The sequence below is a fragment of the Glycine soja genome, chromosome 15 (genome assembly GCF_004193775.1).
Source record: "Glycine soja cultivar W05 chromosome 15, ASM419377v2, whole genome shotgun sequence".
In the NCBI taxonomy this organism is placed as follows: domain Eukaryota; kingdom Viridiplantae; phylum Streptophyta; class Magnoliopsida; order Fabales; family Fabaceae; genus Glycine; species Glycine soja.
This window is the reverse complement of record NC_041016.1, coordinates 23,817,285-23,831,887: the sequence shown is the minus strand read 5'-3', so window position 1 is coordinate 23,831,887 and position 14,603 is coordinate 23,817,285. Positions and strand designations below refer to the sequence as shown.

Sequence of the window (14,603 nt, the reverse complement as noted above, 5' to 3'; positions counted from 1 at the left end):
ACCTGCCTTTGCACAAATTCCAAGAAGATCTATTGCAGGGATTTTGTAGATGTGTATACATTACCGTAATAAGCACATCAGTATTCCAGAAGATTGAAGGTCACTTTTCAACCTGCAAGTAAATGCTACTAAATGTTATATTAAAATACTACTATAGCATTTACGAAAATAAAAGACATAAATTGTATTGAACAAATTGACCCCACAAATTTGACACGGCTACAAAAATGTAATAGAATACACGTTTCCAAAACATGCATAAAATCCTTAAAAACAAACGATAAAAAACACTGTTTTCTATGTGTTTGATTTTAAATTAAAAGACGTTAAACTTTGGCCATGCATGGTAAATTTTATTGGCATCTTATTTGTTTAAATTCTAAACCAATGTTTTTATGATTATTATATTTTGCATTATCAACTTAATTATATGAACTGTAGTTATTAGTTGGAAACATTAATGATATCAATTTTAGGGATACCTATTACTATCGATACAATTCAGTGTTCATACATGGGTAATTGATGATGTTCCATATCACAAAACACAGGATAATTTGGACCTATTTGCTAGAATCATAATGATATACCACATGTAAAAGAAAACATACATATTAAAAAGAGTTACAATATCTATATTAAATAACAATTGATTACTCAACTTTCATATGCTTGTTCGTCAATAGCTCATATGGTGTGTATTCGTCAAACTCAAATTCACTACTGTCTTGCTGATCACACATTCTTTTGGCAGGAGTGACAAAGACAGTCTTTCCAGGATCATAATCAGCTGACTGTGACAATGAAGGTTGTGTAACCATTAAAAATATTATTAGCAAACACGAATACATTATTTAATGTCATTTTTTTATTTCCTACTTAATAATATGTCGTAAAAAAATACCTACCGTAAGATGGTAATCCTGTGATGAAGTTTCAGCACCAACAGCTGGTGACTTCCCTATACTTGGTTCATCCTGCATGTAGCACATTGATAGAAAATATCAATTCTTTTTTTTTTAATTTAGGACATACACTGATAGGGTTAATTGATTATTACCTATAAACCAAGTGTGGATGTCAATGTGTGGATATGATGTTCCTCTTTGCTAACATCCAACATAGATGATTGCCGCATCTGAAAATGGTACTTGAATATGACAGCCCAGGTCTTACCCAACAATTCATCCACACACGGAGGGAACACCTTGATCTCGTCACCACTCTATGAATTAAAAAACAATTTAAATGCAATATGAATATACATATGCATTAATCGATAAGTGTAAGTTAGAGAACATACTGCAATCAACTGTTGATGACATTCATCGGCCATTTTACCAAAGATTTTGATACACGTCACATCCCAGAAATGGAAGTTAGCCTTCTCCCTATTTTGTTCCATTTTGACAACTAACTTATACCTAATACAATAGATATCCATTTCAGTAAAGATTCAAATGTGAATTATATACAAAATCATTCGAATTGACTTTAATGGATATTTGGCGAGAAATACATGTTACCTTGGAACGGTGTGAGTAACTTGGTTCTGGCACGAACGACAGACTGCACCTATTTTTAATGGATCAAATGTTGTAGTACAATAGGGACAACTATCATAACTCCATGGTGTATCAATCATCACTTCATCCACCGTAGCAACGGTCAAACAGTAACAATCCTAAATGAGTAAAACCATATCAAAAAAATGAAAATGGATTGGTCACAGGTGGGAAACTGAAATGGGTTAGTGGTCACAACCGGGAATACGAAATGGCGCTCTAACCCCACTCGTATGCTCAAAACGGTGATTAAGTCATAATGATCATTAATGATATCCAAATAACAAGGTCATTAATTTAAAACATTTATACACTTACCTGTCTCAGTCTACTTATTTCACCTAAGTTCACCATTTGAGCATTATGCAAGAACTTTTCCACTGAGTTTCGTTGGGAATGTTGGCTATACTGGGACTGAGAAGCGCTTCCTTCATTTGTTACTCCGCCAACATAAAATGGCACTCGTAAACTACATTAATGAACAACATAAAATTAGAGTTTTATCAAGACTTTTTATAAACAAACGAAATAAATTAAATTCATACATCGTACCTTTTACGGAATTGTTGGATTTCTACAATATCAGTGTTGACATACAACTTGGACCCATGCTTGATATTTTGGACACTAAGGGGATACTTGTCTGCAAAATAAAATATAGTTACATGTATAATGCATAGATATATTAAATTCAAGCAAATATGTAACAAATAGAAATTTACATTACACTGACCTTTGGAATCTTTGATCTTAGTAAGGGTTAACAAAATGACCAATGGCTTCTGAACAAAATGGTTTTTTTCGATAGCATCATCAAGCTGAAGAGCATATTCCTCCCACACAGTCATGATGATCTCAACATCACTAAAACAGAACAAAACATATACATATTATTAATACTCGACTTCTTTTCGCTTAATTAATTTTGATGAATAATAATTACAGTCTATTACTCTTCCCGTACAATAATTGAAATGCCTCACATGAACATTAAATAAATTTTTTTAAATATTACTAAAAAAGACTACTTGTAATGGTCCATATTTTAACAACCCTTAAAAATTAATGGCATGAAAAATACCTGTTATCTCTCAACTTCACTGTAACTCTGTATGCAGGATTAACTGTTTTACGTTTAATAACTTCAACAATAACACTGACAACATCTATTTAAAAACCAAAATAAAACACAACTGTCAGTTATGTTGAATATAGATACTATTCTCTATACAAAAAGGTTACATGACATACCAACTAACGTATCACGCGGTGCCACGCCAGTAATAATATAAGCAAATTCAATAATCACATGGACATTAGGAGGAATCTTAGGACGTTCAACCTCCTTGACAAACGTAGTTTTGACGAATAAACTAAAAATTTAATTGTACTCACTTTGTATTCAGAATGATTGTCAACAACCTTGACGTTCTAAATCAAATATGCACCACTACAACACAACTTCGGCTCAAATTCAGGGAACAATTCTTGCCATAGAGTGGCGCCAATCTTTGCACCCTATAACAGTTACAAATCAAAGTTGTCAAAAAATCTAATTACGAAAACCAATGCAACTAAAGAACATAAAAATTACCGTATGGTCCATCAACACCATGTCAATGGCTTGTCTACCATTGTGCTTGTTAACATGCCACATATCAGTGATTCACACTGCTATCTTCCAAGTACCTTTCTTCGTATGCAATTCACATATGAGGTTTTCCTTTCGAGACATTGCTTCTGCCCCTAGGAATAATACTTGTTTTTGTGGGTGCGAAATCTACCAGCAAGTACACCGGATCGTCAAGTAAATAATTAAAACGCAATGATATGAGTATCGAACTCAGGGAACCTATTTTACTTAGAAAAGCGTCATTCAAAATACAATTGTTTGTAAAAAGAATTAAGTATCATGAATTGAAAACAAAGGTATATTCTATTGTAATCAAAGAAACAGTAAACGTGAACAATTGAGTGTGAAAACAAATAAGTAAAAGTGTTGGGTCCTTCCACCGAGATACTTGATGCAATTAGGGTTTTTCTCTATTTGAAATTATTCATGTGTTCTATGCCGAGGACAAAAATACCAACACCGATGTCTTGTGAGTTTGGACTAATTTAAACTAAGCTTCATTCGCAGATGTCTCTTGTTGAACTTAGGCCTAATTTAAACAGCATTATAAGCACAACATAATAAAAACTAGAACCCTGCACACTATGTCTAGCACTACAGTTGTCTAGCCCTGCTTTATCAAGTTCTAAGGAAACAATACATTTGTCAATGCTAAAGTTCCTAACAGCACACACTAATGGGTGATCAAACCACAAGCATGCATACAATAAGTGTGGAAGCAAAGCTTTTCAAGTTTATTTTGATGATGCCAAAGACTCAAGTCAAAACAAGTTTCAAGAATCAAGAGCCAAACAAGTTTCAAGAATCAAAGAGTTGTTCAATCAAGTGTCAAGAATCAAGATTAAAGTGAAGATTCAAGAGAAGACTCAATTAAGATAAGTATTAAAAGAGTTTTTCAAAATATTGAATAGCACAATTTTGTTCAAGAGAATTTTTCAAAGAAAAATCTTTTACCAAGAGTTTTACTTTCTGGTAATCGATTACCAGAAGGCAGTAATCGATTACCAGTAGCCAACATTCTTTTCAAACTAATTTACAAAGTTGTAATCGATTACCATAATCATGTAATCGATTACCAATGTTTTAAAACGTTAGATTTCAAATTTCAAGAGTCACAACTTGTGATAAAACATTTTCAAATCATTTCAAACTTGTGTAATCGATTACACAATACTTGTAATCGATTACCAGTGTTTTTAAACGTTTTGATTTTCAAATTTAAACATAAAGAGTCACATCTATTAATGTGTAATCGATTACACTATGATGGTAATCGATTACCAGTGACTTATTTTGAAAAATAAATTACCAAAAGTCACAATTCTTAAAGTGACTTGTTTCTGAAGATTTTTTCAAAAGTCACAACCTTTAAGTGACTAGTTTTCAAAAAGAGTCACAACTTTTAAAGTGACTAGTTTTTCAAAAGAGTCATAACTTTTAAAGTGACTAGTTTTAAAGAAATTGGCAAGAGTCACAAACTTTAACTTGAGTCACCAAATGGTTATAAATATGTGACCATGGCACGAATTTCAAAGTAACAACTTTCAAATTTCTTTCATTCATTCAAAGCATTCTTCTAAGAGTTTTTGTTCAAAACTTTCTTTATTCAAGAAAAGTTCATTGTCCAAAAACTTGTGCTATTCTTTTTCTTCATTCCTTCTCTTTCTTGCCAAAAGATTCAAAGGACTAACCGCCTGAGAATTCTTTTGATTCTTCCTTCTCCCTCTTGCTAAAAGATTCAAAGGACTAACCGCCTGAGAATTCTTTTGATTCTCCCTTCTCCCTCTTGCCAAAAGATTCAAAGGACTAATCGCTTGAGAATTCTTTTGATTCTTCCTCATCCCTTTAAACAAAAGATTTCAAAGGACTAACCGCCTGAGATATCTTTTGTTTTTCCTTACAAAGATTCCAGGGACTAACCATCTAAGAATTCTTTGTCTTAACACATTGGAGGGTACATCCTTTGTGGTACAAGTAGAGGGTACATCTGCTTGGGTTGTAATACTGAGAATAAGAGAGGGTACATCTCTTGCGGATCAGTTCAAGTGAAGGGTACATCCACTTGGTTGTTCAATGAGAACAAGGGAGGGTACATCCCTTGTGGATCTTTGCTTGTAAAGGATTTTACAAGGTTATTGGAAATCTCAAGAACCGGTGGTTGCTTAGGGACTGGATGTAGGCACGGGTTGTTGTCGAACTAGTATAAATCTTGTGTTTGTTTCCTTCTTCCCTACACTCTTTAATTTCCGTTGTGTACTTTCTATTTCTGCTTTACTTTTGTCTAAGTTATTGTTTTTGTTCTTTACTTTCTCATAACTTAGTAGTAAAGCCTAATTGAATCTAGTAATATTAAGAAGGATAAATTTTAATTAGTTAAGACACATTAATAATTAATTCAACCCCCCCTTCTTAATTATTCCGAGGCCACTCGATCCAACAATAATCTTAGATAGAAACATTAAACACATGAAAATAACCTCAAATAGATAATAAAAATATTGACATCAAGTACTCAGTAGAAATTCCCAACAAAGCATTTTAGCCTTCCATTACAAGGGAGCAGCTTTCACAAATAGGAGAAGGGTTTCAGAGAAAATACCAGATTACAAAGCAGTGGGAATGTCTCCTCCACCTCTAAGAACCTAGAAAATAACTCTAATACCTAGAATCTACCTAAAAGTTAGGACCTTTGCTTCCTTGCTAAGCTTTTCCTCTGTTCTCTGCACACAATTCACAGTCAATCCAGACCTCTTTCACATCGTCACGCTCTCGTCATGCTCTCTCTTTTTTTTCCTGTGCAAATCAGGCTTAAAAAGAGCTTTCTGACCTTGAAGGCACGCTTAGCGCCATTCTCGTGCTTAGCGTGAGTAAGTGATATTTGGCTTAGCGCCAATCTTGCGCTTAGCGTAGAAGAGACAACCACCTCGCTTAGCGAGCTGCATACGCGCTAAGCGCGTGCTGGCATGGAGGAACTCTCTTCAGGCTTATCCTCAAACGCTAAGCCACTGCTGTCTCACTTAGCGGTTTGGTCTCGCTAAGTGCATGGTTCATGCTTAGCGAGACAACACTTTTTGAACCTTCATAATTTTCTCCTTTTTACCTGAAATTGAAGTGAAATTTACATTAAATTCAATAGGAAGGCTTCTACTGAGCACAAATGAAAACTAAACTAGAAATATTTACAATCCTACCAAAAAATAACCATAAATTGGGAGATTTATTTACATTTTGGAAATTTTTCTATACAAAAATTAGTCATAATAGATGACTAACAAACTCCCCCAAATTTATAGTTTTTCTTGTCCTCAAGCAAAGAAAGAGCAGATCACTTGTCCTCAAGTGACAAGCTCACAGTGGTTATTCAAAAGCAATGCTTGTTCCAAAGAATTCAATCACATGACATGAATGGCAATCAATGCTTCAATCTATAGCTTCTTGCAAGACATGCAACTTTTCAAAGATGTGAACATGATTATTAAGGAACAAAATTGAAATAAGCTAGTAAGAATGACAGATATCAAGGAAGGATCATTAAGCAAAGCCTCACAGTCACTGTTTCACTCAAGAACAAGTGTTTAGGCTTATTCAACAATCTACAACTAACACAAGTATCAATCTTTGCAATTCATCTCATGCCATACACTCAAGAACACACAAACTGAATCCGAAGGACTTTTCTAGGCTTGTAACGAGGCTGGGCTGCAAACAATTCATGGTTTTTCTAGGATGCAAATGCTTAGGTTCTAAAAGAGCATTCATCCTTAGATCAACCTTTTTCTTTTTATTCCAGCTCTATTACTTGCTTTTCCACACTTAGCTTTTCTTTTTCTTAATTAGCAGCACACACACTTTTATTTTATACTTACAGTTTTGTTTTTTTTTTTTTGTTTTTTTAATACTTGTTGCTTATTAGATGACTGTGTGTGTTGCTCTTTTCTAACCATTACAAGCTTTCACCCCATAATTCTCCCAAATTTGGGAAAATTTGCTTTGAACCAAAATTTCCTTTTATGAATGATGCTCTCCTACAACCTAAGACAAGGTAGAAGGAGATAAACTGTATAGGCTCAAGGTTCAATCAAACAATCATACTTTCAGCTCAAAATGGGTGCAAGGGATAAATCAATCATGCACAAGGTAAGCTTTTTAGCTAAGTGGCTATCTTCAATCAAAACATGGCCTTCATCCTTTTCAAACTCATGTATTCATTCCATACTCAAAGATTCATGCAAAAACCATTACTTACTGCTAATCGTTCTCTCACAATTAAAGATCACACTCTCACCGGGTTGCGATTAATGCATTCCTTCACAATCAACCTGACAAAGCAACTAACATTTTTAGTCATAATCCTAATTCCATGTTCTTTCTCTTCTAATAACTGCATGCTCATTCAAGTCATATGATCTGTGCATTTCAGTTCACTCACATCATACAATTGATCACTGAATTTGAAAACAAAGCATCAAACCACTGGATAATATCAATGCACTGTTCAATCACACTTTATACAAGCTACCAAACAACCAAAAACCAAAAACTGAAATTTAAAACTGAACTGAAATTTAAAAGCTGAAACATAAATCTAAATTATAAAATGTACTAAAGACATAATAATAATAAACTATTCAAAATGTAGGGAAATAAAAATCTTGATCCTGTCAATGATCCTCTACATGCTCATTCAAGTTTAGTGCTGGTGCAGAAGATGGATCCTGAGAAAGAGGCAGGTCCAGCACTGGTGCAGATGGCCCAGGCTGAGGAGATATAGCTGGATTAGCCTAAAAAATAAAGGGCTCTGATGGAGAGGGCTCTACTAGAGAGGGCTCTAATGTTGTAAGATCCTCCTGAACCTGTACAACAGCTGGATCAGACTCTAAAGTGAATGGCTCAGGAGGTGTAGGCTTTGCGGCCTCTGGAATGTCCTCCTGCTGATCCTGCTGAGGCTCTTGGGCTGTGGAGGCCTCACCCCCTCCCAAAGGAGAAGGCTGGACTCCTGGCCAGGCCACCTGCTGAATAAATTCTTCAACGCTTATTACCGGCCTCTGGTGGACCACATTCTGCAAGCTCTGCATGATCAGGAGCTGGCCCTGATGCAGGCTCTGCAACATAGAAAAGAATGGCTCAGAGCTCTGAGAAGAAGGATCCGAAAGAACTAGAGTTGCTGGAGCTGGAGGGAGAGGAGAGGTAGAAGGAGCTGAGGTAGAGGGAGCTGAACTAGATGGTGCCTCAGATCCTCTGGCCCTAGATTTGCGAGTTCCCCGAAATGTGACCGAAGGGTCATCCAGGTTCTAACAATTCTTTTTAATATAAGCCAAATTAATGGCTGGGCTCAGGGATTCAAAGGTCAGAGAATCAGATGTGACTCCTTGGGCCTTGCATAAAGCAGTAATAAGGGCTGGAAAACCTAGCCTTGAGGAGTCATGTTATGCGATGAGAGAAATCTGACCTGAGATGAGGGATCCTAAGTTCATATTCATCTACATTACAAGCCCATAGATTAACTTAGCCCTATCCAAAGTAATATCTGAAGTATGAGATGTCGGGGCTAAGTTAGAAAAAGATAGAACACTCCAGGTCTGAGCCAGAGTAGTAAGATTTTTCCTGAAAATCTTCAGAGGCAGCCCGTCTGCATTCAGCTCAAATCCCCTACCAGGGATGCATAGACGGGCTGCAAGCTCTTGAAGATCTGGCCTCAACCTGCAGAACCTGGAGTAAGAGGGCAAGCTCTCCCTTTCCTCGATGACCACTGGTGTCTTCAAAAAGGTGTTGAGGGCGTCATCATCAAATTTAATTAGGTTCCCTCGCACCCTTACCTGCTTTGGTGATTTATCTTCAAGGTCATAAAGGTTGGCATAGAATTCCTTCACTAATGCCACGTCAATGCTCCCTCCAAAGAAGTTAGTGAGCTCCTTATACCAATTCCTCCTCTCAATTTCTCTCCTGAATTCATCAAATTTTGTAATGTACAGCTTCACATTCCTTTCCAGAAGGATCTTCCAGCCAAGGACATTGTTTGCATAGCAGTCCCAGGCATATTGGGATACAAATATTGATCTATCACACCTAGCCTGGGACACTGAAGCTAGTGCTTTTCTCTTATGGGAAGCCATTTACAAAACAAAAGAATCATAAGACAAGATTTATTCAAAGTGAAAAGCAAAAAATAAAACTGAAATTAAGGCTGGGCGCTTAGTGCGATGGCTGCGCTTAGGGCGCCTTATGAAATTTTACTCATGAGCTAAGCGCTTAGCGGTTGAACTCAAAAAGACTTTTTTTGCTAACCCCAATTCCACAATTTTTAAAGACGAGAGGGATTAGTGCTTAGCGCTGCAAGGCGTACTTAGCGCGACTACTCTATTGGACAACACAGGCTTAACGAGTAGACTCGCTAAGCCCAATTCCAAGAAATATAAAAACAGAGAGGTAATTACGCTTAGCGTGACAGGCTCGCTTAGCGCACAACAAAACACAAAAATTCTAAGTGTATGATACACAACACTCGCTTAGCGAGTTCATCAGTTAACTTCAACAGATAATACGAATGCGCTTAGCGCGATAGGTTGCACTTAGCGTGTTCATTTGGAAATCCAGATGTTCATCAGAAACGATGAACTCGCTTAGCACATCAAGGCGCTTAGCATGCTCATTGTGATTTCCAGAAAAATAGGGGCTTTCTTAGCCCCTCACTTAGGCCCCTATTAGGCCATCTAACCCTAATCAAAACAAGCACATTGCAACCAGGATAAAACCCTAACTCTACTCTAACTAACAACTAACCTAACAGAACTATGTATTAACAGAAATTCAGCCTAACGCTAACTATGTCGACTAACTTAGAGTTCAAAACTAAAAATGAAAATGAATACAAGGTCTAGAAGCTTACTTGGATTGTTGAAAGTAGTTGCGAAAAGGAAGCAGATGCAGACACTACATGAATGTGAGCAAAATGCAGATGAATGAAAAGAGTGAGAAAGATGCTTTGTAAGAGTGAAATGGTAACTGCCTAAGGCAAGTGTGCCTTATTATTTTTAGCAGTTTCATATGGCTCGCTTAGTGCATGTTAGTCGTCTTATACGACTAACTTTTGTATAGAAAACATTTTCCAAAACTTGTATAGTTCCCCAATTTATGGTTATTTTGTAGTGATTTTTGTAAATAAATCTTGTTTTATTGTTAAAGCTGTCTCTAAACCATTTCCATTGGATTTAATGATGAAATATGTGCAATTTCAGGTGAAAAAGAGGCTAAGTCATGAAGTGCTAAAAGTGACAGTTGAGCTTAGCTCATCAGTGGGCTAAGCGTGCATCCACCGCTAAGCACAACCTCAGCGCACTTAGTGCGATAGAAGAATCTGGCAGAACATCAATATCAAGGTTGCACGCTAAGCGCGAGATCAGTGCGCTAAGCGCAACAGTTGTCTTCAGCCAGGCTCAGCGCATGACTGGCGCTAAGCTCAAATCCACTTACTCGTGCTAAGCATGAGGGTGGCACTAAGCGCAACGTCACAGATTCAGAGCCTATTTAAAGTCTGTCTTGTGCAGAATTAGGATAGAGAATTTTTAACAACACTTTTGCACAGAATTTCAGAGCACACCACAGTGCCTATTTCGAGAAAAAAGCTCTGGAGGCAGCAAGAGGAGCATCTTTTGCAGAGATACCTAGGTTTTGTAATCTCATTATTGTTAGGGTTTTCTTGTAATGGCTGGCTAAACACCCTTGTTAGGGATTTCTAAAGAACAGCTGATGTAATTACTTTAATATCTAATTGATTGTGTTTCTTGTGTTCAATGCTTCTTTCAGTGCTTAAATTCTATATGCTCTTGGTCTGATCAACCATTTGTGCGCATGGTTAGGTGACTTTAGCATTGGGAAATGTATTGTTGCCTTAGAACTTAAATGAAGCAGGATTGAAACTTAGTCTTAAATGAGGGATCTGCGGATTAAATTTTGGTTTTAAATATGTTGTTCTAAATTAAGCCTAGTCCAACAAGAGGGATCTGAGGATGAAGCTTGGATTGATTCAATCTAACTAGGGATCGAGGTTTAGTAATTTAGGCTATAGCATAGAACACAAAAGCATGATTGATTAGAGAAACATCTTTATATACATCAGCGGGTTTGTTAGAAAGACCCAACACCTTTACCTATTGTTGTCAATCTTACTTACTTGCATTTTTACTATTTTTAGCCTAGACTTAGTTTAATTCTATTCTAAATCATCAATTATCAATGTTTCTTTCAACAATGCCTTATTTATGAATTTAACCCTGTCTAAGACTAGTTCCCTGAGTTCGATACTCAGATTCGTCCATTTTACTTTTAAATACTTGACAATCCAGTGCGCTTTCTGGCAAACCGAATTTCCCTTGAACATATTTGTATAAAGAAAAAGTGGACCAAAAAGTAACTGTAAGGGAAATCCAACAGTGCACAGGCGCGCTTAGCGAGTCCATATGACATTTGAGTTTTAAAGGCCCATATGCTTAGCACATCAGCTCGCTAAGCCCAATTCAAAATAAAAACAATCCAGAGAAGTTTTTGGGCTTAGCGCGAAGATATGCGCTTAGCGCATTTTGTAGCTTTGATTGGTCCTGCAACTCTCGCTTAGTGGGTCAAGGTGCGCTTAGCGAATAGAATGCTCCTTAATTGCAGTGAGGCCGCGCTTAGCGCAAATAAGCTCGCTTAGCGCAATTCAAAAGAATTAAATTCCATAGAGGTTTTTGCGCTTAGCGAGTCTGTGCGCTTAGCCCAATTCCAAAAATTAAATTCCAGAGAAGCTTTTGGGCTTAGCGCATTAGATGCGCTTAGCGAGAACGTTCAGCTAATGATCAGGGGTCAATGCGTTTAGCGCATGCAAGAGCTCGCTTAGTGCATGAAGAAAATGGCGCTTAATGCGAGTGGTGCGCTTAGCGAGTGGACAACAAAAAAATTTTTAAGTTATTTTTCTGTCCATAACTTCACAAAAGCTTTTTAACCCCTTTTTCAATATTAAACATGTTGAATTCATACAATCACAAGCACTCAACTTAACTAAATGCAAGAAAAACAAAATTTAAAAAGGGCTGGGTTGCCTCCTAGTAAGCGCTCGTTTAACGTCATTAGCTTGACGCATAGCTCTTTCATGGGTCCTGTAAGTGAATAATGGTGTTTAGCCTGTCAATGCTTCCACCATGGTACAACTTTAATCTCTGACCATTGACTACCCATGATTTGTCTGGAGTTGATGAATAAGGATCAACCAATTCTACAGCTCCATATGACCTGACCTCTTTGATAGTGAAGGGTCCTGACCATTTAGATTTGAGCTTTCCCGAAAATAACTTTAGTCTGGAGTTAAACATCAATACTTGTTGTCCCGGTCTGAATTCCTTCTTGAGCAGCTTCTTATCATGGTAGGCTTTTACTTTGTCTTTGTACAATCTGGCATACTCATAAGCATTCCATCTTATTTCCTCCAACTCCAAAAGTTGTGTTTTTCTTTGTTCCCCTGAAGCAGTCTCATCAAAATTCAAAAATTGTAAATTCCAATATGCTTTATGCTCCAATTCTACTGGTAAATGATAGGATTTTCCGTAAACCATTTGAAATGGAGATAAGCCAATAGGAGTTTTAAAAGCAGTTCTATAGGCCCATAGTGCGTCATCCAATTTACTTGCCCAATCTTTCCTGCTTGATGCTACAGTTTTCTCCAAAATTTTCTTCAATTCCCTGTTGGAGACTTCTGCTTGACCATTAGTTTGTGGATGATAAGGTGAGGCAACGTTATGTGTAACATGATAATGACCGAACACCTTCTGCAGTTGGCTGTTACAAAAATGAGAACCCCCGTCACTGATTAAAACTCTTGGTACCCCAAACCGTGCAAATATGTTCTTCTTTAGGAATTTCACCACTGTTTTGGCATCATTCTTAGGTGCAGCTATAGCTTCGACCCACTTAGACGCATAATCCACAGCTACAAGAATGTATTCATTGCCCAAGGATGAAGGTAGAGGACCTACAAAATCAATGCCTCAGCAATCAAACACTTCAACTTCCATAATATTTTGTAGAGGCATTTCATTTCTCCTGGAGATTCCCCCCATTCTCTGACATTGATCACATTGCAATGCATGTTGGTGAGCATCTTTAAAGATTGATGGCCAAAAGAATCCTGATTACAAGACCTTAGCTGTTGTTTTGTCTCCACCATAATGTCCTCCACATGGAGAGTTATGGCAATGCCATAGAATATTCTTGGCTTCCTCCTTAGTAACACATCTTCTCAAAATGTTATCAGTACCCATCTTAAACAGATGTGGATCATCCCATACATAGAAACGAGCATCATGAAGAAATTTATTCCTTTGCTGCCAAGTCAAATCTTTAGGGATAATTCCTGCTGCCTTAAAGTTAGCCAAGTCAGCAAACCAGGGTCTCTCACTCATCATGAACAGGGATTCATCTGGAAATTTGTCTCTTATTTCTTTCTCCCTCACGGTCACTTCCTCATTGACTAGTCGTGACAAGTGGTATTTCTCCTAGTTTAGAACTAAATTGGTTTCTTGACACCTTTCCAATACTCTCTCCAGATTAGATAGACAGCATTCAAATGAGGATCCACAAACAGAAAAGTCATCCATAAACACTTCAATACTCTTCTCCACCATATCTGCAAAGATTGCCATCATACATCTCTGAAAAGTTGTAGGAGCATTGCAAAGGCCAAAAGGCATTCGCCTGTAAGCAAATACACCAAAGGGACAAGTAAAGGCGCTCTTCTCCTGATCCTTAGGGTCCATAGCAATTTAATTATATCCAGAGTATCCATCAAGAAAACAGTAAAATGATTGTCCTGCCAACCGTTCAAGCATTTGGTCCATGAAGGGAAGTGGATAATGGTCCTTTCTAGTGGCATCGTTCAGCTTTTGATAGTCTATACACATCCTCCACCCAGTGACAGTTCATGTTGGAATCAAATCATTCTTCTTATTTCTAACAATTGTCATACCACCTTTCTTTGGAACTACCTGCACAGGACTCACCCAGGCACTATCCGAGATTGGATATATGAGGCCTGCTTCTAATAATTTTAGCACTTCTTTTCTCACCTCCTCCTTCATGACCGAATTTAATCTTCTTTGTGGTTGTCTTACAGGTTTATAATTAGCTTCCATGTTGATCTTGTGCATACAATAAGAAGGGCTGATTCCATTCAAATCTGAAATATGCCACCCAATAGCTGTTGTATGCTTCTTCAAAATTTCCACCAACCGAGCTTCCTCTTCCTTTTTTAAAGAGTTACTGATAATCACAGGTTTGGTGCTATTCTCCCCTAAAAATACATATTTTAAATGCTCAGGAAGGGTATTCAATTCCACTTTTGTTTCCTCTGGTGGTCTATCTTTCTTTAACTCTTCAAC

The 14,603-nt window shown here is 37.1% G+C and overlaps 1 protein-coding gene across 1 annotated transcript; it reads right to left on the bottom strand.

Moving 5' to 3' along the window:
* Positions 1-653: 653 nt before the first annotated feature.
* LOC114385983 lies at positions 654-3,222 on the bottom strand. The gene is made up of 12 exons (XM_028346005.1): positions 3,160-3,222; positions 3,028-3,083; positions 2,817-2,938; positions 2,647-2,731; positions 2,299-2,429; positions 2,118-2,208; positions 1,884-2,034; positions 1,527-1,684; positions 1,304-1,424; positions 1,115-1,225; positions 909-977; positions 654-794 (listed from the first exon to the last, which is right to left on the bottom strand). Exons 1-12 carry the CDS (start codon positions 3,220-3,222, stop codon positions 654-656), a joined length of 1,299 nt encoding a protein of 432 aa, XP_028201806.1.
* Between the last annotated feature and the right edge of the window lie 11,381 nt (positions 3,223-14,603).

Coding starts and splice junctions, on each gene's coding strand:
- LOC114385983 (XM_028346005.1), bottom strand. CDS start 3,222: ATGTGGCATGTTAACAAGCACAATGGTAGACAAGCCATTGACATGGTG. Junction 1,425..1,526: donor GTTACTCACACCGTTCCAAG/GTAACATGTATT, acceptor CTATTGTATTAG/GTATAAGTTAGTTGTCAAAA. Junction 795..908: donor CACAGGATTACCATCTTACG/GTAGGTATTTTT, acceptor TCATTGTCACAG/TCAGCTGATTATGATCCTGG.